General features: G+C 45.2%; 3 protein-coding genes across 3 annotated transcripts; 1 reads left to right on the top strand and 2 right to left on the bottom strand.

Annotated features, from left to right (window-relative positions):
* On the top strand, positions 1-2,477 carry LOC112893483 (serine/threonine-protein kinase-like protein At5g23170). The gene has a single exon (XM_025960848.1). It carries the CDS (start codon positions 982-984, stop codon positions 2,158-2,160), a length of 1,179 nt encoding a protein of 392 aa, XP_025816633.1. The 5' UTR covers positions 1-981; the 3' UTR covers positions 2,161-2,477.
* A 1,659-nt stretch (positions 2,478-4,136) lies between these two features.
* Positions 4,137-8,061, bottom strand: LOC112893484 (calmodulin). Its single transcript, XM_025960849.1, has 2 exons — positions 7,818-8,061; positions 4,137-4,742 (listed from the first exon to the last, which is right to left on the bottom strand). The coding sequence occupies exons 1-2, from the start codon at positions 7,891-7,893 to the stop codon at positions 4,369-4,371; spliced, it is 450 nt and encodes a 149-aa protein (XP_025816634.1). The 5' UTR covers positions 7,894-8,061; the 3' UTR covers positions 4,137-4,368.
* A 4,047-nt stretch (positions 8,062-12,108) lies between these two features.
* Positions 12,109-19,578, bottom strand: LOC112893404 (probable peptide/nitrate transporter At3g43790). The gene is made up of 17 exons (XM_025960712.1): positions 19,149-19,578; positions 17,465-17,505; positions 16,657-16,717; positions 16,433-16,535; positions 16,213-16,315; positions 15,911-15,964; positions 15,767-15,829; positions 15,253-15,302; positions 15,095-15,170; positions 14,608-14,796; positions 14,368-14,455; positions 14,154-14,239; positions 13,974-14,081; positions 13,391-13,435; positions 13,217-13,305; positions 12,686-12,729; positions 12,109-12,594 (listed from the first exon to the last, which is right to left on the bottom strand). The coding sequence occupies exons 1-17, from the start codon at positions 19,339-19,341 to the stop codon at positions 12,497-12,499; spliced, it is 1,491 nt and encodes a 496-aa protein (XP_025816497.1). The 5' UTR covers positions 19,342-19,578; the 3' UTR covers positions 12,109-12,496.
* Between the last annotated feature and the right edge of the window lie 337 nt (positions 19,579-19,915).

The following is a 19,915-nucleotide window of genomic DNA, read 5'->3' as shown; positions in this document are numbered from 1 at the left end:
TATCTAGGTCATGTTTGTTAATGTTTAGGATCCTTTCTTATCTTCTAAGCCAAAACAAACTTTCTCGCATTGCTTCCTGCACGCATTGGTGTTTTAGGGTTCATCAGATGGGCATCATCTCCCAAGAACGGCCTTGTATTTTTCATGGCATCAAGTCCAAGTCCCCAACCAGGCAACCAGTCCACGGTCCGCACCTGCACACATTCCCTTCTGACAGATAAACATTCTCTGCTGCGGATTTGTTCGCTTGCTGCGAGGCTCTTCCGGTTGCTAGCACAACCACTCCAACGATCTCACACATCTCTGGTCCAAGAATTCCCATGATGCGGCTGTCAAATAAACAATAGAGAGAGAGAGAGGGAGAGAGAGAAGACAACAGAAAAAAGAAAAGAGAGAGATAGAGAGAGGGGAGAGAGAGAAGACAACGGAGAAAAAGAGAAAAGGGAGAGAGAGATAGAGAGGGGGGATACAACAAGAGGAGAGAGAGGGAGAAGAAAGTAACAAGAGGGAAACAGCAAGTAAGCCATTTTAGCTCTCCTCCCTTTGCTTGGTCAGTTAGGTTCTGTTTTCTCTCTCTCTCTCTCTCTCTCCAATTTCTGCTGGTGCCTTTTCCTTGAGAAGACAAAATTAAAATTTGCTCTTTAGGGGGCCAAGCAACAGCAGCACCATCATCACTTCTCTCTCTAGATTACTGCAATCCTTTCTCTCTCTCAAAAAACCGCAATGATCGACTTTACCACACCCTCCTCTTCCTTTGATGATCCCTGCTGCCGCCTTTACCTTTCTTCTTTGCCTCCTCTTTTCCCTTTATTCCCTGCCTAGCTGCTTTGTTTGCTGCTAACAAACTGCTTTCCATTGCCGCTAGCTCTCCAACCCCTAGCCCCCTACTGCATCTCTCGCTCGTTCAGGATCAGCCATAGCAGCACTACGTGCAGCCGTGCAGGCGCGGCAGCGAGCTGAGAGAGCAGGTACTGGGACGCCATGAAGGAGTTCTCGTACGAGGAAATTGAGGCGGCGACGGGCGGATTCGCGGCCAAGAACCTCGTGGGGAAGGGCAGCCACGGCAGCGTCTACAAGGCCAGGCTGCGGGGAGGCGGCAGCAGGACGGCCGTCGTCGCCGTCAAGCGGCCGTCGCACGCGCAGGGGGTGGCCAAGCTCGCAAACGAGATCGCCGTGCTCTCCGCCGCGCCGCGGCACCCGGGCGTCGTCGCCTTCGTCGGGGTCGTGGCCCGGCCGGCGCCCTCGGCCGCGCATGAGGGGGTGAAGAGGGTGGTGGCGGCGCCTCCGGCGCCGCCGCTGCTCGTCATGGAGTACGTGCCCAACGGGTCGCTGCACGACCTGCTGCACCGGGCGCCGAGGCCGCCGCCGTGGCCGCGCCGCGTGGAGATCGCGCTGGACGTGGCGCGCGCCGTGCAGGCGCTGCACGCCGCGGCGCCGCGCGTCATCATCCACCGGGACGTCAAGTCCGCCAACGTCCTGCTCGGCCGCGACGGCCGCGCCCGGCTCGCGGACTTCAGCCTCGCCGTCAGGGTCGCAGCTACCGCCCACAGCAAGGAGGAGGAGTACGGCGACGAAGGCTCGGCGGGGCCGGCGCCGGCGGGCACGATCGGGTACCTGGACCCGTGCTACACGGAGCCGGGGCGGCTAGGCCCGGAGAGCGACGTGTTCAGCTTCGGCGTGGTGCTCCTGGAGCTCGTGAGCGGGCGCAAGGTGATGGACGTGAACGCGTGCCCGTCGTCCATCGTCGCCTGGGCCGCGCCGCTGATCGCTGCGGGGCGGGCGCGGGAGGTGCTCGACGCCAGGGTGGCCCAGCCGCCCACCGCGCGGGCCGAGGGCGCCGTCGCCCGGGTCCTGGCCCTGGCGGCGCGGTGCGTGTCAGAGAGCGTGGAGCGGCGGCCTGCCATGGCCGAGGCGGTGTCCGAGCTGCACGGCGCCCTCGAGAGCGCCGGGTGGCGCCGCCGCCGCCGCGGCGCGGTCGAGCGCGCGTGCAGGCGCGTCGCCTCGTGGGGGCAGCGCGTGAGGTGGAGCAAGAGGGTGAGGGCGACCAAGGTCGAGTGCACCGAGCACTCCGACAGCGGCGTCGCGCTCGATCGCGAGGGCTCGCCGTGCGCCCTGCCATCGCATCCAAACAACGACACGAGCGGCGGCGCGCTCAAATGAGCCGCTGGACCATCGAAAACCAACCGAATTCCGGTTTCAATTCGAGAACGAATGCAATCTCGTTGCCATTACTTAGGTGCTAAATCATCGATGTTTTACTGTTATCATCACAAGACTGTTACTGTCAGGGCAGTTACGAGATTAATCTAACGACATCGTTCAGCTCGTGCAAGACACGTCAGTCTCGAGATATGAATGTACAATGCAGCAGATGTACATAAATTTCGTTCATGTTTGAAATTTCATCTTTTCTTGGTCTTTGACTTCAACTTGAAACCATGCGTTTCACTATCAGTGTGTGTATGACTATATGATTGTACACACCGTCACGCAAGTCTAAAGATCCGACCAAAACTCCGGCGATGTAAAGTATAGGTGTATAAAAATATGTGGAAGGAGTAGTCGAGGTCAAGCAGGGCAGGTTAGGCAGCTGGACAATTTGGGCACGGGCAGCTCATGGGGTTCAGGTAAAACGAACCCATGCTGGCATGGCATGAGGCCTACGGCATCTGCAGCAATGGTAGACTAACATCAGGAGGACACTGTACCTTTTCTTTTGCTTTAGCCATGAGATGGCCATTATGTGAACACTGGCAGCTGCTGTCTGCTGAACTGCCCTGCACGCATGCTGCATGCAAACAGTAGAAAAAGCTGCAGGCCGGCAGCTCTTTGATCTGAATCTGATTTACTTTGCAAGGGAGGGGCAAAGAGAGTGAGAAAGAAAGAAAGAAAGGGAGGTGTGTGGAGGTTAATCTAGTGTCTGATGCACTGACAGAGCATGAAAGCTCGCTCATTTGTTTAATCCTGATGGGGTATCTACTTTTGCTAATTAACCTGCTTTAGATTGGCTTTTGATGAGTTCTTTAATGGGGAGATGGATAGGTAAATTCCAGGGAGGATCGGATCTTCGGAGGATCGGTTCCGGAGTATGGGAAAAATAAAAAAAAGTCAATAACAATGTTGTGCAGTTTTCATAGAATCCACACTCATCGAAGAATTTGCATGCATCTCTTGTTTAGATTTAATTGGAAAGCGGTATTGCATAGGGTGCAAATTAGTGATTCTTACGTGTACTTCCAATCCTTTATAGTTCAAATATTTATTCTAATTTTATAAAATAGAATCTTATAGCATAATTTAAACTAAAGAGGGTTAAAGTTGGAGGTGCACCTAAGGATCAACAATTCGTACCGCTGTTATTGCAAACGGAATTGAGATGTCAGGTTGTGTTGAAGTGCCGAACTAAAGGTCGATCTCTTTTTGTTGCTTCTTATTTGTTTAAGGACAAGCCTTTCCTCAAACGTCTATCTTACGTTATATGAATATAATTTTTTTCTGAAACAAATGTTATATGAATATAATGAGGTCACCTTCTTTTGTTTATTCAGGTTTAAAGGAATGGGAATCCCATCTTTGAAAAAGTTCTTGTATTTGGGGAAAAAAAAGGAACAGTTCAACAAGGGAATTCCCATGCAAACAAGCTCCAATGAAAAATTCCCTTGTTGAACAATTCTTGTTCCAGATTTTGCCTCTTTTCTACCAATCGCCATCTTCTAGCACCAGCTCTCGGGAACAAGAGACTGGTGCTGTTTCTTGCTTTCCTTTCATTTTCCAATTTAATACCGACGACCAATTTTCTATGATAGGTAAAGGAGTCTACTAGATTGATGAACAGAACAAAGTAGACTTTTACAAATGTAGGAAAAAGCAAGGTGCGAAGGGTAAAATCGTACTTCCCCCGGATCTAGTACGGTCAACAGACATGATATCTCAAGTCAACTGTTAGACCAAAACTTATCCCCGAAACACTGGCGTTCACTCGGAAAGTCGTCGGTGCCTGCATATGTCGTCATTGCCGCGAAATCACACTCCGTGTTGCTGCAAGAAGCTCATAAAATAGCACGAGCAACAACCAAACCAGATAGCAGATATAGCTGCACCTGCATACCACGCGTTACTGCAAGAAATTCAACACCTAAACTGGAAGGGAAAGGCATGATCATTGTACCAAAGATAACACAAATGTAATACAATCGCAAACGAATCCAAAAGAAATTACCGATACAGTAAAATCCCAGGGAAGAAAACAAACAACAGATCTGTTCATTGGCGCACGGATCGGAATAAGGGATAACCAAATGCAGTCAGTTTTCAACACTAAACTAGTTACTACCATCAGGAGAGAAACTAGCTTCAAAAGGGCACATCTCATTTGGCCATCATCACCTTCACGAACTCCTCGTAGTTGATCTGGCCATCACCGTCCACATCAGCTTCGCGGATCATCTCGTCCACCTCCTCGTCTGTCAGCTTCTCGCCTAGATTGGTCATGACGTGGCGGAGCTCAGCCGCGGAGATGAAGCCGTTCTGGTCCTTGTCAAACACACGAAAGGCCTCCTTGAGCTCCTCCTCAGAGTCAGTGTCCTTCATCTTGCGTGCCATCAGGTTGAGGAACTCAGGGAAGTCAATGGTTCCGTTGCCATCAGCATCAACCTCATTGATCATGTCCTGGAGTTCAGCCTCAGTAGGGTTCTGCCCCAATGAGCGCATCACAGTTCCAAGTTCCTTGGTGGTGATGCAGCCTGATACACGAGACAAACATTACATACTGCTTCTCAAATTAATTAAATTAATATAGCAATTAGCAAATACAGAGAATAACAGGGGAAATATTATGTGGGGGCATTCCAATCATGTAAGGGTATTAACAATCAAGATGATTTGGGAACTATTACAATGGATAGGTGATCTGGGAACTATCAGTTAATCCCTGTACCTGCCTCAGGCAGAGAAGGCACCACCACACTTCTGGTGCTACAGGATAGTTCCTCTAGAAACTGACGACAACATTATTATAACCATAAACACCACAGCTGTCCTTTGTCTGACATTGTAAATTAATGTATTTCACAGGTACAGATCCTTCTACAGGTAGGCAGCTATTACACACAAGACAGCAATCCATGAAGAAATTTACTAGGCCATCCAGCAGAACTTATATAAGACAATCAACGGAATGGATAAAAGTCAACTACCTACACAGCATACGAATCTACCTAGCTTTTCTTTATCAGGATGCAAGGAATGTTCAAGGGGAGAAAAACAAACATACATGGAACCCCGAATTTCTAGGAAGAAATTTCACTCAAGGCCTAATTATGTGGGCTGCAATTCGCTGAAGATAGATTAGGAACAAAATATGCAATTGACCTGATTACTATTAATGCCCGGAAACTGAAAAGGCATGAAACTATATCATGGTGATTGCTGAAAATTATGAACATCTTCAAAATACTACGCAAAACAAATGCCTTAGAAGATATTCAAGAATTCTGTTTTCATAGGCAAAACACAAACGCAGTCTACCAACAACTTATTGATGATATAAGAAGAATTTTGGTTCACGGTACACTGGGTAGAAACTAGAAAGTCAACTCCATGATTTCAATATCGTGAGTGAGTTAAGAGATATCTATAGCTACACAATTAAGGTTCCAGTGACTGCATCATACAGTTGCAACAGTATAATATATTAAACACGCTAATCAATATCTACAGTGTGAAGAATAGTGCCTGTTCAATGCTATACTAGATGAGCGTCAGCACTGGAAACTTTTTCTGAGGCAACAGGAATGACATTGGACTACCCTTCTGTCAACATATTATTCTAGCAGATTCAGTTGGTGGGTACACACTCCCACCGAACCAGGTTCAAGTCCACTTCGGCTCAAAATTTGAGTGCATATTTCTTCTAATTAAATACACCTAATTCCTAATAGGTTGGTCAAGTTTCTTTTTTCCTTATCATTATGATGCTAGCAGATGCCACACCATGGCATCTCAAAATATGAAATGCACTGGGCCAGATTATATTGACTGGTAAACCCAAGGAACAAGATTTCCTGACGACTGCAGTTATTATAGAATTGTAAGAAGTTTTGCTGCTATGCATACATCATACAGATTCGAAGCATTATACAAGACTGTAGAAAGAAACTGAGGAAATAATCAGCAATAAGAGAAAATTAGACCAACCGGAAAACCACTAGAGAGCTGCTAATTATCTGCAGCTTCTTAACTACTGACTAGGGCTAGGGATTGTCAAAGAAGTTGATAATATCCCTGATCTGACCTAAATCCATTCAAAGCCTGGCAAAATGAACATGCAAATTCTTCAAGGAATGCCAGCAAACACACTTAACTAGTGATAATGAATCAAACAGTTATGCATTCACTATAAAACACGGTTGGGCATTTCCTAAGGTTCATAGGTCTTGATTCTGAAGTTCTCAGCTGAGTAACTTCCTTTTCTTAACCCTAAATGCAATTTATATGGGAGTAAAATAAACAAAAACCAGGTAAAACCAGTGAGAAATAGGCAATTGTATTTAACAAGCAAGTAACTCCAAGATTTTTTTTCCCAATCTAGATGTAACCTACACTGTTATGATGCAATTATTGTGCTTACTATTTACATGCAAGTCCACTCAATAACACCAATCGTTCATAATCAATAAAATGGGATGACATTATTCCACGTGCAAATGCATTCATAGATATCATTACTCCTACAGACATGCCGATCCATTAGCATGAACGAAGACCAAATTCTATCTGTTTACTTCCAACTTCCAAACGGTGGACAATAAATTTTGGTAACTTGACCAAATCCAGCAACAATTGAATTCATTAGCAAATAGTGATAGTGCTAGATCTTTGCCATAGCTTGTCCAGCAATTTGACGAACGGTTTTCTTTTACAATACAATCACAGTAAACATGATCGCATAGGGATCAACCCAACATTCCCCATAAATACAAAGCGGCAGTTGCACCCTTTACCCACAACCTGCCAAAGGTTCTAACAGCTGTACGGCATAACGCCATGCGATGCAATGTCACAAGACCCAAAACAACTAGCTCCAAAACTAGATGCATTGGTTCGGTATCCCTAAAGCCGGCAACACACCACATATCACCTTTTCTGCCATACCCACGCCTACTGACTAGTAACTCACCATGCTATCACAAGTCCGCAACCCATGACACGAGCAGGATTGCACCATGCTGCGCACTTCACCTTCTTGAAGCTGCAAGCGGTGGCAGCAACCGGCAGCACCACGTTCGTGTTACCCGCGTTCGTGCCACCTCCTCACACAGATTCAGTGCCCTCTATGAGCACTATCCCAGTTACCATAGAAGGGGAATTCCCATGTACGTAATGATTCCATGGCTGAACTCCCACAGAACATCCAAACGACCGATCCTAGACCCGGCGGATCGATCTGCGTCGCCATTTCCGCCCAGGCGCCCCACTTCGCCGCTCCAGGGCCAGCGGAGCAAACCCTCATAGAGCATAGAGCACAATCTCTCTCCCCGTTTGCGATCCTACTCAGAGCTATTGCGAGAAGCCCCGCACCATGATAGAGCCCGCAGGAGCTAAAGGATGCGAGATCTGCATCTACATCTCGACAGCGACACACACCGAGACCAAAAATCCCGAAATCTACCCCGCGATCCACCTGGTGCAAGTCGCAACGGACGCAGCCAGCGACCAGACGAGATCTCCCGTCGCGCCCGTGAATCTACCACGCCACATCAAGCAAAGGGAGGGAGGCACGCATCGAGAGGGAGGGGGGCAAGCGCGCGTGGGAGTACCGTCGCCGTCCTTGTCGAAGAGGCTGAAGGCCTCCTTGAACTCGGCGATCTGGTCGTCGGTGAGCTGGTCCGCCATGGCAGTCCTGGCGAGGGATCTGACGGAGGGAGGGAGACGGGCAGAGAGAGAGGCGAAGCGCGAATGGAGGAAGTGGGAGAGGGGAGCCCACGAGGGTGGAGAAGAGAAGACGAGACCCGGTGGCAGAGACCGACCGGCCTCGTGGGTTCCACGCGACACTTGCCTTGCCTCGAGGGCTCCTACCGCGCCGCGAGTTTCTCTTCTCGTTTTTTTTTATAACTGAGTTTCTCTCTTCTAGTGTAGGGGTCGACACACTGGTCCAAACTTGGAACGAGATGTGTTTTAAAAAAAACTTGGAACGAGAGATCATGCACCCTACGTATCACTAATACTCTATTCCCTCCGTATCAAAATATTTATCACCGTTAATTTTTCTTACAATTTTAACCATTAATCTTATTCAAAGTTTTATTGAAAAACAAAATTTAGATTATACTTAAAATATCTATAATAATAAAGCATATCACAAACAAAATAGATGGTATTTATATAATTTTTTGAATAAGATGAATGGTCAAAGTTATAGAAAAATTAATGGCGACAAATATTTTGATACAGAGGAAGTATTTACAGATCACAAATACCGTAGTAGGATTTATAGATTGAAAAACAGCATCACTATAATCTATATTGATTGATTTGAAAGCTTCGAATTCTAAAAGATAAGCATTGATGCCAACGGACCACGTTGTCACCAAAAATCAGGTCCATCATCTTAAAAAAAAAGGGGTCCATGATTTTGCTCGCCCCAAGTTGAGCCGGGTTATGACTTTTCTTTGTAGTGGGGCAGTTTTGAACTTTTCAAGTTTCAAGTGAAAGAACAGATCTTATCAAAAAAAAGAGAGAGAGAAAGAACAGATAAACGGTTTTTCTATATATCTATCGGGTGTTTTTCTTCCTTCATTTCACTCAGATTTCTATGACCGCGATTCCTTCCAGATTCGTGCAGCTACTTTTATTTGACGGGCCAGTGTGCTGTTATTTTTGTTGGCCCGTTTGATTTGTTGGCCCGGCAGCTCGCTGGATCATGTTACTCCTCTCTCATCTACTGTACTTCCTACCCCTACCGCTTTTCCGCACTGGCAGGCAGCTACAGCTCGCTATTCCCCCTGATGGCGAGCGACGACGGGAGATGATGCAGCGGTGACGAGAGAAGACGGCGTGGGGGCGGCAATTTTGATGGCCAGCAAAGGTCAGGGCGTTTTGTCCCTGCTCACCTTGTTCTACGGGGAGCAGCACAATCATTACCCCTACATCCAGATGCCCCACAATTCGCTTCATTTTGCTTTTGCTCTTTAGATTAATTTCCGATATTATTTCTGCATTAATATTGCGTGCTATTGTTCAATTTTTTGTTTGTTTTTCTTACTTATTTTATGCTCATGGTTATGATGTTCTTTTCAGTACTTTTTAAGTTCTCGTGTTTCTTCAGTGTATATGTTCTAGTGTTCACATATATTCTGTAGTCATAATTGCTATAATCAGTCTTTTTCGTTGTTCTAGTAGTGCATCTCATTAATTGTTTTGAGTTTGAGTTTTTAGTATTCTGCAGGGCATTCCTATGATATCAGTGTTATTTACAATGACTGTTTTCGGATATTCAATTCGTTTATTACAAAACAGTGAATATTCTAGCATTAGGGTTATAAATTGGCAACACTATCTTCTTGTACTATACATTATACTAACTTCTAGCACATACACAAACTTGCCTACCAAATGAAATTTGTTTCATGCATAAATCTGCTATTTGGCCATCAATTATGTTATTTGATTTATTTTTAGTCCTCTTGCTATAATGCAACACTGCCTTTTTGCCATAATGAAATTTTAATGCATGAAATCGTTACATGCCCCTCAAATATGCGATCTGAAATTTATCTTGGTGGTAGATGTTTTTAGCATGCTGCAATTCTTGTTACCTGATGCACCAAAAGATCGAAGAACTTTTGAATTATACATGTGTATATGAACTGAAATTTCTTATGTTCAATCTATGATTAAGTTACCTGCATGATTAAGTTACTTTTCAGTTTTCAGAAGGCACCTGTTTTACGCTATGAAGTGCAAGATTTTTTTTTTCCTCCTTACTTATGCACTACAAACATGTAGTCTTCCTGCCCTCGTATTGAAAGTGCTCAGAAAAAGGACTAATGCTAGAGCATAATCAGAGGTTAGTACCCGTTTTACCGATGTTTATCTTCCTCTTCTTCCATTGGCCTTGCAGTCCATGGTTTCAGATCAGCCACGAGGTAAGTTCCAGTATCTTCTTTGTTTTGCTAGCGAAGGAGAGGTAGAGTTAGCCTTGGGCGTTCGGGTAATTCGGGAATTTCAGGTCGGGTAATTCAGGTAATTAAAAGTTCGGATTTTGAAAATTGTTACCCAAAATTCATCTAGAAAATAAGAAATCCGAAAATTCAGGTACCCGGAATTTCGTGTTCGGGTATCGAGTAATCCTTATTACCCAAATCTTAACACAGTTCACACCTTGTTGGGACATCAGTCTGGCGGCGGGTCTGGTGCCGTGAGCGTGCAGCGGTTGGCCCGCCGTCCGCTTGTCCGTTGATGCAGCCGCGGCGCGTAGGGCATTGCACAGTGGGGGCCGGGGGAAAGCAAGGCAGCAGCAGGCAACAGCGGCCTGCTGGCGCTGGGCGACACGGCACGGCGGCAGGGGGGCGGGGTTGCGAGGCGCGAGGTAGCCGAGGGCACGGAGGCCGCGTGCTAGCCGTCAGCTCGGCCGTGGAGCAGGTGCGTGCAGTCGTGCAGGCGCCCAGGCGGGTGGCGGGGTGGCACGAGCACGGGAAGCAAGCGGCGACGGGGGTGACGGGGCAGGGGGACTGGGGGCCTGGGGGTCGATGTCTTGAGGAGATGGCCGATGGGGACTGGGGTCTGGCCGTCTGGGCAGTAGTGTTAGCAAATTTGTGGGCTGAGAGCCTAGGACATGGGCCTGGCTACTTGGGCATATTGGGCCTTCACTCATAATTTTGGGTATTTTGAAAAATTCGGATACTGGGATTGTATACCGAATTTCCCGAACCAATTTCAGGTTTCGGGATGTCCTACCCGATATAGCATTCGGGTTTTAAGGGTTCGGGTATTTCGGAAACGGGTTTGGGTATTTGGGGTTTGGGAAATTGTGCCCAGCCTTAGGGAGAGTCACACAGGAAGAGACCTGACTACCTAATTATTTTGACAATCGGTCTGAACAACACAACAAATTAGTCTTTTTGGGCGATTATCACTCAGTTTTACTCCATTGAATGTCCGATGGTTTTCCGGTTGGAGATAATTGCAGTATCACTCAGTTTTCCTTGCATGGTTAGCTATGACGTGTCATTATGCTATTGGTCTAGAAAGTGATTGATCAGATGTGGATGTCAAACCAAATAAAGACCAAAATGCCTTAGCAAGGCTAAATTATGGCTTTGACAACTTGGGCCTACAACTAAACACAATCTCCTCAGATCATTTCTTTCTGGCCCATCGAGCCCGCAGTTGTAACCGCGCATCGCGAGCCCATCTGATGAGTGCAAGCAAACGCCACGCCCTAAGGGCCATAGTCAGCTATCCACGTGCATTGGAATGAATTGAAGGGAATTGAAGAGCCTCTTTGGTAGAGCTCTTCCATCAACTCCATCGCAGGTTTCAGTACGAGCTCTACCAAACATTCAATATCAAAACTGCTCCAAAATCCAACCATATGGAAATCATTTTTCTCTCTCCTCTCCCTCCCCCTTACTAGAACATAGGAGCTGATGAAGCCACAAACTGTAGCTCCTCCGGCTCCGGCTTCTGTTACAGTGCAGAAGCTGGAGCCGGTAGAAGGCGCACCAAATGGGCCCTTATTTCGCTTGGATCCCGGAGGGGGCGAACGGTCTTCTCCCCACCAGCAAGAACTTCATGATCCAGTGAGAACTCATGGAGAGTGTTGAGGTCTAAAAACTTCGTGCGAATTAATTGGTAGGTAGCTAGTTTTAGTAACGATAAATATAAACAGGATAAGCTAATATGTAGCTACAGTTCTTCTAACCAGCTAAATAACAATTATCCAATTAGCTAGTTTAACTCAACTAATTCTAACTAATCAGCTAATGGATTAACTGGATGGATCCAAACGGGTTTTGAAGCGACATATTCTGGTTCAAATGACGCCAATCGTTACCAAGAAAACCCTGAATACCACCGTCACGAACACAGTACAGCTTTCTCGCTCACTTTTTATTCCTTCAAATGCGTATTTTCCTTTTCTTATTCATCAATCATGCCCGCGAAAAAGGCACCGTAACCTTCTTACAAAACCAATGCTCCACTACCGACGATACACAAACACCTACCGGACCAGAACAATTTCTCTACACTACTTACACGCGTGAAAAAACTGGGCAACATGCGCGGCAGCAGAATGTTCTTCCAGCACATACAGCAGCGGCATGCTGCGAAGGGGATGAGAAGAAACAGAAATTACAAAAATTACAATTCGCACCATACACTTGTGTTCTTTGCCTGAGTGGTAGAGGCTCCACCGCGATGGAAGAGAAAATATAGATCTCCTTGGCCCTGGATGTATAGGATACCATGGGGGCCGCCGGTGTTCATTCATGTCTCAATGCTTCGCGCTGCCTCGGACAAAAAAGGGCCTGAAGGTGAAGACGAGGCCGGTGACCGTGAACACGTTCAGCATGAAGAACACCAAGTGGTCGCCTGTAAAAAAAAAAGATTCAGATCAGATGTTAACAGAGGTGTGCGATAGATAGTGGTGGATATAATGAAGAGAGATCCTCCTGTGTAATACCTGGAAGAAATGAAGCTGTTTGGCGCCTTTGGGCCCATGAAAATCTGTAGAGGAAATATATTAAACATGGTAAGGTGATAGTTCATCAATGCTGTGATATTCATAAGACCCTAGGTTTGAAAATAGGAACAGCTTCATCTGTTTGTAAAGACGTGGGCTTTCGCCTTTCGGACATTGACATAGCTTCTACTAATATGCGACTTTGAAGCTACTTTCATATGAAAAGGGTCCTAAAACATTATTAAAGAACTATGTCATGAAAACAATTTTTATGACAAATCCAGTGATACTGTTTCCATATGAATAATCAAGTAGCGCTTTTCAAGTCAAAACTATAGAGGTTTGGCTGCATGCTTTGTAAAACGATGGAGGGAGTAAGTTCGAATTGGATCCAGGTGCAGTTTGCCATGGAATTATTTGGATTAAAAGGCAACCCCAAAAGCTGCCCTGACTAATCAGACTAAGAATCTTCTCCGCAAGCTTGCAATGCATGCTTCGTAAAATACTCAGACATCAATAGTGAATACTCACATTATTCCTGCAACAGCTGGAGCAACAGCTTTAGAGATGGACATTAGTGTTACAGCGATGCCGTTGGCTGCCGCTCTTACGTCCTGAGGCTGTTTTTGCCATACTGATGTTAGAAATATTCATATGCACGAATATAGGAAACGAAATTACCCATTATTGGGACGTGGAACTTACCACAGCTTCATTCATTAAAATGTTGAACACAGTAATGGTAGTCACCTGAAAACAGCATAAGGGCACAAATAAGTTTTGTAATAGCTAATAATGCATCAATTAATTTGAAATATGTAACCATGACACGCTCATCAATCGTAGAGACAATAGTGCCGTACTTGAAGCATCAAGCTAAATATGAACAACTACTAGTGGCATGAAGCTTATCTATTTGTTCTAAACAACGGGCCTAGCACATATGAGAAAAGTTTGTTGGAGAAACATGGGCCCTGTTTGTTTCTGCTTCTCTGAACCACGCCTAGATTATAAGCTAAGCGAAGATTTTCTCGCTTTTTGCTTCTAGTTCAAATCTCTGAAGCGGCTTACCACAGAAGCGAAAATCAGCGAAAATAAGCAGGGCGTTTGGTGGGATTATCACTTATTTTCACCGATAAGCTGATTATAATCGGAAACAAACAGGACCATGATTTGCATTGAATAAGCCTGACGGGCTTAGTCATCACTAAGTTAAACAGCATCACACTTGAAACTTGCCTATTTGTTCTAAACAGCAAAAGTAAAAAAAGCAAGTTTTTGCACTCACCGAGAAAGTATTCTTGAGGAAAGATGCGAGATTTACTACCAACATAAGAACGAACCCTGACAATGAAGGAAAGAATGGATAGCTAGCAAGAAGTGGTATGGTCAATATCTGCACATTAGAATATCTAGTTAGTTGAAGTGTCTAAATATAGTTAAATAGACAGGTAGTGCATTATCTTACCGCCACTCCTCGGACTAATGTGATGTGGTCTACCGATTTTGCAAGCAATGGATAAACCAACATTTGATATAGAAAAAGGAAGAGACCTGAACAAAAAAAGCCTATAGTCAGTATATCTAGCTTTGTCTGCAACACAATAGAACATCAATGCCTGAAATATAAATAACTGAGTTCCAACACCAACTTTATTGATCTTCCTTTTATTTTGACATACCTGACGCTGCAAGGACATTGCCCACATCTGTGGAAGTAAAGCTTAATCCACCATACGATCTGTCACTGACAGCCCAGAGAGAGAATACCTGCAAGTTTTTCCTGATTTAGATACAGTAATAACAAGGGCACTGGAAGCAAGGATACAGGAAAAACAGATGCAAAATTCAAACATGCCAGTAAGACAATTTGTGCAATTTAACAACAGAAAGGCAACTCAACCAACAAGTGGCAATTTTACCTCTGCATAAGCAACATCCTGGAGAGAGAAAATACAATATAAAGTAATAGCTGACATCAATGGCCAGTTTTTAAATAATTGTAGACATCCACCATTTCCATTTTCTTCAGTGTCCGTATCAGCGAGAGATTCTTCTATAGCTTCGACTGAATTATCAACTGTATCTTCATTGTGTTTATGCAGAGTTTCCTGTAATGTTGCACATGTGATCTAAATCTCAATTCATATATTAAATGACAATAAGACCACCTGAAGAGATTGTGGCACTGCAGTGATGTTTAGTGCTGAACAATAGCAGAAAGATGTCAAATTTGATATACATGTTTCAGTGAACATAGGTTCTCAATAAATCTATATAATGAGTTCTCTGGTTGTTTCACACTTGGTGTATAAAGGAATAAAATGATGGTGTTTAGCTCTTAGTTTAAAATGATGTTTTCTTCGATACGAATTGAGCATGGTGGGCAGATAGGAACAGCAAACTCACCGGAAACCAGATGCAGGCAAATAGAGCAAGAACTGCAAGGATTGATATACATAGGCAGGGGAGAAAATACGGAAACCTACAATATTGCGTGTTATAACATAATTAGCATAACTGAAGCAATCGGCATTGAAAACAAGATGCACAAAGCAGATGCTTACCTCCCAAATATAGACGTCTGAGAGAATATGCTTGGATACTTATCTGCAGGCTGATACAGCAGCAAACCACAAACACATAAGTGCAAGGAGAATTGATGTTTTTCCTCTAAAGTGTGTGTCAATACAATAATCTAACAAAGAGATAAATTTCTGTATGGTAGCCTTAAATGTCACTGTTCATTGATCAGAATCAGCCTGTGGCAACATGGATCTGTATCAATGTGGTTTCTGGTTTGAGCTAATATGTATTATTCGAGGAACATCTTGCCTTTTTATGTCATGAATTCATGATGAGTAATCATTAATGCAAACCAAACAACTCAAGCACTCCAAATCTACAGAAGGATCTTTGGGAAAAGAAAAGGCCAAACAACAAACACTTCAGAAGGCTACATAATTTCATATTTTATTGTTTATAAATCATGGTAATAAGATAAAGATTGAATGAATAGTCAAATCATACAGATTAAGGTGGTAGTGAAAAATTTAATATTCTGCACAGATTGAATATTACCTGTGCAAGATAACCACCAATAGCCGGTCCAATAATGAGACCAATGCCTCGCGAGGAAGAAACCTGGTACATCAGCAATAGCAACTTATGAACATTGGGCTCTCAAACAGAAGAACAAAAAATAATAATGTTTGAGCATCTTACAACTGCTAAAGCCAGATGATTATATTCTTTTCGGCACACTTCTGTAGCATAAGCCTGAATACCCAAAAAGGAATAGCACAAATTATTTCTAGTGAAATCGAACAAGGTTCAAGTGTTAGGATAGTACTCAATGCATTTTAACAAGAAAATGGTAGTGTTATACAACAATAGGTGTAATAAAAAAAACTACAATTTACTGCAGAATTTAAACAGAAGAATATGGAACTTATTATCTAAGCATTTAGTGGACAGAGGTAAATGGACATGACAGTGGGTCACAGTAGCCATATATGTTTAGATACCTTAATTGGTCCGAGATAGCCACACATGACCCCGAGCAGACATCGCGTGATTAATGCCATCCAATAGTTTAAGCTTAGTCCAAAGAGAGTATTGAAGATAATTCTGAAATAGAGAAAAAATGCCAAAATTCTGGGTGCATCAGCAAAAGTACACCCAAAGAAAAGCCCATGTTACCATGTATACAGAGGGGACTGTGTTTTGTCCAAAGAAGATCCTTACATTGAAACAAGGGTCAATACGATAACCGGTTTCCTGCCATGCTTATCGGCCACAATTCCCCACACTGTTGAGGAGATCGCTCTTCCGAACATATATGAAGCGCCTTCATTGATAGCAATAGCACCATGAGTTTATAATGATAGATAAACACCTATACCTTGCTATGTTCCAGATCTTTTAGCAGATAGACACAGAAGAGGAACTATGTTTTACAGAAAACTCACCAACAAAACCAGCATAAAATCCAATATCTTGGGTCTGTTTAGCAATATGCAGATCCCTTATCTGCAAGCAAAAAGTTCAAGGTTAAAACGAGAATAAATTTATGAACCTCACAAAGAAGAGTATAAATTTATAAAAATATTTAGCATTGAGTTCTTTTTAGCTCGAATTTAGGTGCCTATTTCTTTTTATTTACAATGCCACATAGTTTCTCCTAGGTTGGTCGAGTTTTTTTAGAAAAAGTTACCCTTGAACCACCATAGCACAGGTCCGCTTGTGTGCAAAGAAAACGAATATGCTCATTTGTAACTGTTGTCAGTTTTATAGTGTTTAATTGTAAGACCACAGGATAACATGTAAGTCTAGCAAAAAAGGCAAGACAAGTAAGGCTTCAGCTCCCAGGTTCATGTCGAATCATAAAGTGGTTTAAGCCTCTGATTTCAGTATAAAAAAGGAAACAAGAGGGCTCATTCAAACACCCTTAACAAGATGGCTCATTCAAACACCCTTAGTGTAACCCCAGCTAGCTCCAACTCCACGAAATCTTGGGGCTATTTCCTTCGACGGAAAGCACATGCTCTACCCTGCCACCATCTAGTAATGAGGTCTACCTACTCAATTGCAGACCGGATCATAACATCTTACCTAGTCTACAGAGAGAGAAAAATGGTCTTGGAACACAGATGTTAAGAATGGAAAATTCGGATTCTACTTGTAGTTGTTCCATTTTTTTCTGATAAATAATGCAATGAAATCTCATGTTTATAAAATAAAATAAATAAATAAATAAATAAGAGCAATGTTACTTACCATAAAATACAAGAAGGGAAACAGAGACTGGATCGGCAGTGCTGCAGATAGAAAATAAAACAGGGTCATGTGCATTTCCAATTGACAACTAAGAGAGCTCACACAAGTCAAAAAGCATGCAATCAGTAAATTCGAATGCATGCGCCTAATTCCAACAAAACAAGTTTATTGACTGAAAAACGGAACAAAAAATCTTACAGAGTACAACAATTCAGTACCAACTACCAACAGTGACAGCACACCCAAAACTATCAACATCAGTTGCTGAGAAGTGACAAGTGACACCATTAACTTGTATAGTGATTTCTGTCCGCAGCCGTAAGCGAACAGAAGCAAGAGCAGATTTGAGCAGACAACAGGCAAAAGTGCACGATACACATGCAGCTGGACAGCAGGAATTCCCTGAGGAAACGAGTGTGCACGGTGCGAGAATCCAAGGAGCAGGATCACGTGAGTCCTGAAAAAAAAAGGCACGCCGAATTCCAAGCGTTGAAAAGGGCACGACGATACACGTCAGCACCGGCTGGCTGGTATTATACGAATACCACACGATGCGCTTCCGAGTTAACTATATTAGGGGGTTTTTGATTCAGGGGTTTATAATAAATCCTGTCACATCAAATATTTCGATGCTAATTAGAAAAACTAACTGTATGAGCCTAAGTCTAATTTAGCACATATTTATTGTAGCATCACATAGGCTAATTATGGACTAATTAAGTTTAATAGATTTATCTCGCAAATAAGCTTAGGGGTTATGAAATTTATTTTATCATTAGCCTATATTTAATACTTCTAATTAGCATCAAATATCTGATATGACGAGTCTTATAATAAGCGAGCGGAACCAAACCTAGCCTTAGTCAACGTACTACTGAGTAATTAAATGGGGGCAGCAGGCTAGCAACAGCGCCGGGTCTTGATTAAAAATTAGCACTAGTCGCTCTGCATATCTTGACACCGATCTTCGCCCACATGGAACCAACAACATAATGTTCCTGATTCTGGGCGGAGGGAAGAGGAGGCTATGTACTAGTAGGTGCGCTAGATCGCTAGCCGGATCATGGGAGATCTTTGCCGTCAGAGTGGTAGGACCGGACGAGCCGGGGGAGGTGTGGATGATCAGGTGAACAACTGAAGCCGATTCCAACGCACACGCCTGGCCAAATCGAATCTGGAAGAGACGAAGGCTGGGACGTTGAGCCTTGATCTCGTCGCCGGCCAGGGTCAAATCGAGTGTGAAACACCGCGGCTAGCATATATTAGTTTTTTCCCCTAAAAAAAGCATATACTAGCACATTGTCAGCAATCTGGATGCCTGTTGCATAGGCTACCAGCTTATTTTAGAGCTTCCTTCGCTAAAAAGAAAAGGAGTATGACGGGAGCATATCGCAGGAATATTGGCATCCCAAAAAAGCACACCGTTTTTTAAAATACTTTTTAAAAAAAGCCCACCAGGCAACAAAAATGCTCGCTCCCCTCCCTACGCCGCCACCGGCCACCGCGTGATTTGTAGCCGGAAGAAGGCGGCGGCTCAGAAATGCTTGTCCCCAAGAGGGCCAAAAACGACGGCGCCGGCGACGAACAGGAAGAAACCAGACCAACCAGCAAAGCAGCTAGCGGTACGTTGAGGGGTGGCGATGGATTCGGGGTACGAGTGTGGGATGAGGCGGCGGCAGCTTACTGCAGGTGATGGTGACGAGCCAGATGAGGAAGAGGTCCTTGAGCGGGAACACCCCCTCCCGCTCCGCGTTCAGGCGGTCCACCCGGCACCCGGGGCACCGCGGCCGGTACGCCCTCCCCTTCTTCGTCAGCAGCGGCTCCCCCAGCGCCGTCGTGGCTCCTCCTCCGCCGCCGCCGCCGCCGCCGCCACCCATCTTCGCGCCCCGCTAGATCCAACCCAAGGTCCCAAACCAACCCCCCGGTGGTGGCCTCCGCGGCAGCAGCGGCGGCGGAATGGGAGGCGGCGAGGCTTAGCAGTAGCAGCGCGCAGAGCAGGGGGGCGGGAGCGGCCGGGTGGCCCGCGCTGCTTGTTGGTTTTTCTCTGGCTGGCTACGGGGGGCTGCTCGTCTCGTCCGTCCGTCCGTCCCGCGCAGCCGAGCCCGCTTATTATTGGTGCGCGCGGCTACGTACGCTCGGGGATGAAAAAAAAAGAAGAGGAAACCCGGTGGGCGCGTGGGTCTGTGCGCTGGGCCCCGTGCCAATGACTCACTGGGCCCAGGCGCGCGTGGCCGGAGCCGGACGCTGGGAGCTCCGAGCCTCCGAGCTCCGGCTCCCGGACGCGAGCGCGCGCGTGCTTCTCGTGCGGTTTGGCTTTGGCGGCGGCTGTGCTGGATCGGCCGGCCAGCCAACTCGCACGCTGCGACGTCGGCACGCTTGCCAATTGCCAGCTTCTCTGAGCCCCTCCGATCCTCCCCTTCCTCCACCCGCTCCCAGCTAGGTCCATGTTAA

The sequence above is a fragment of the Panicum hallii genome, chromosome 5 (assembly GCF_002211085.1).
Source record: "Panicum hallii strain FIL2 chromosome 5, PHallii_v3.1, whole genome shotgun sequence".
NCBI lineage: Eukaryota > Viridiplantae > Streptophyta > Magnoliopsida > Poales > Poaceae > Panicum > Panicum hallii.
Note: the sequence above shows the minus strand (reverse complement) of the source record. Positions and strands in the feature narration are given on the sequence as shown.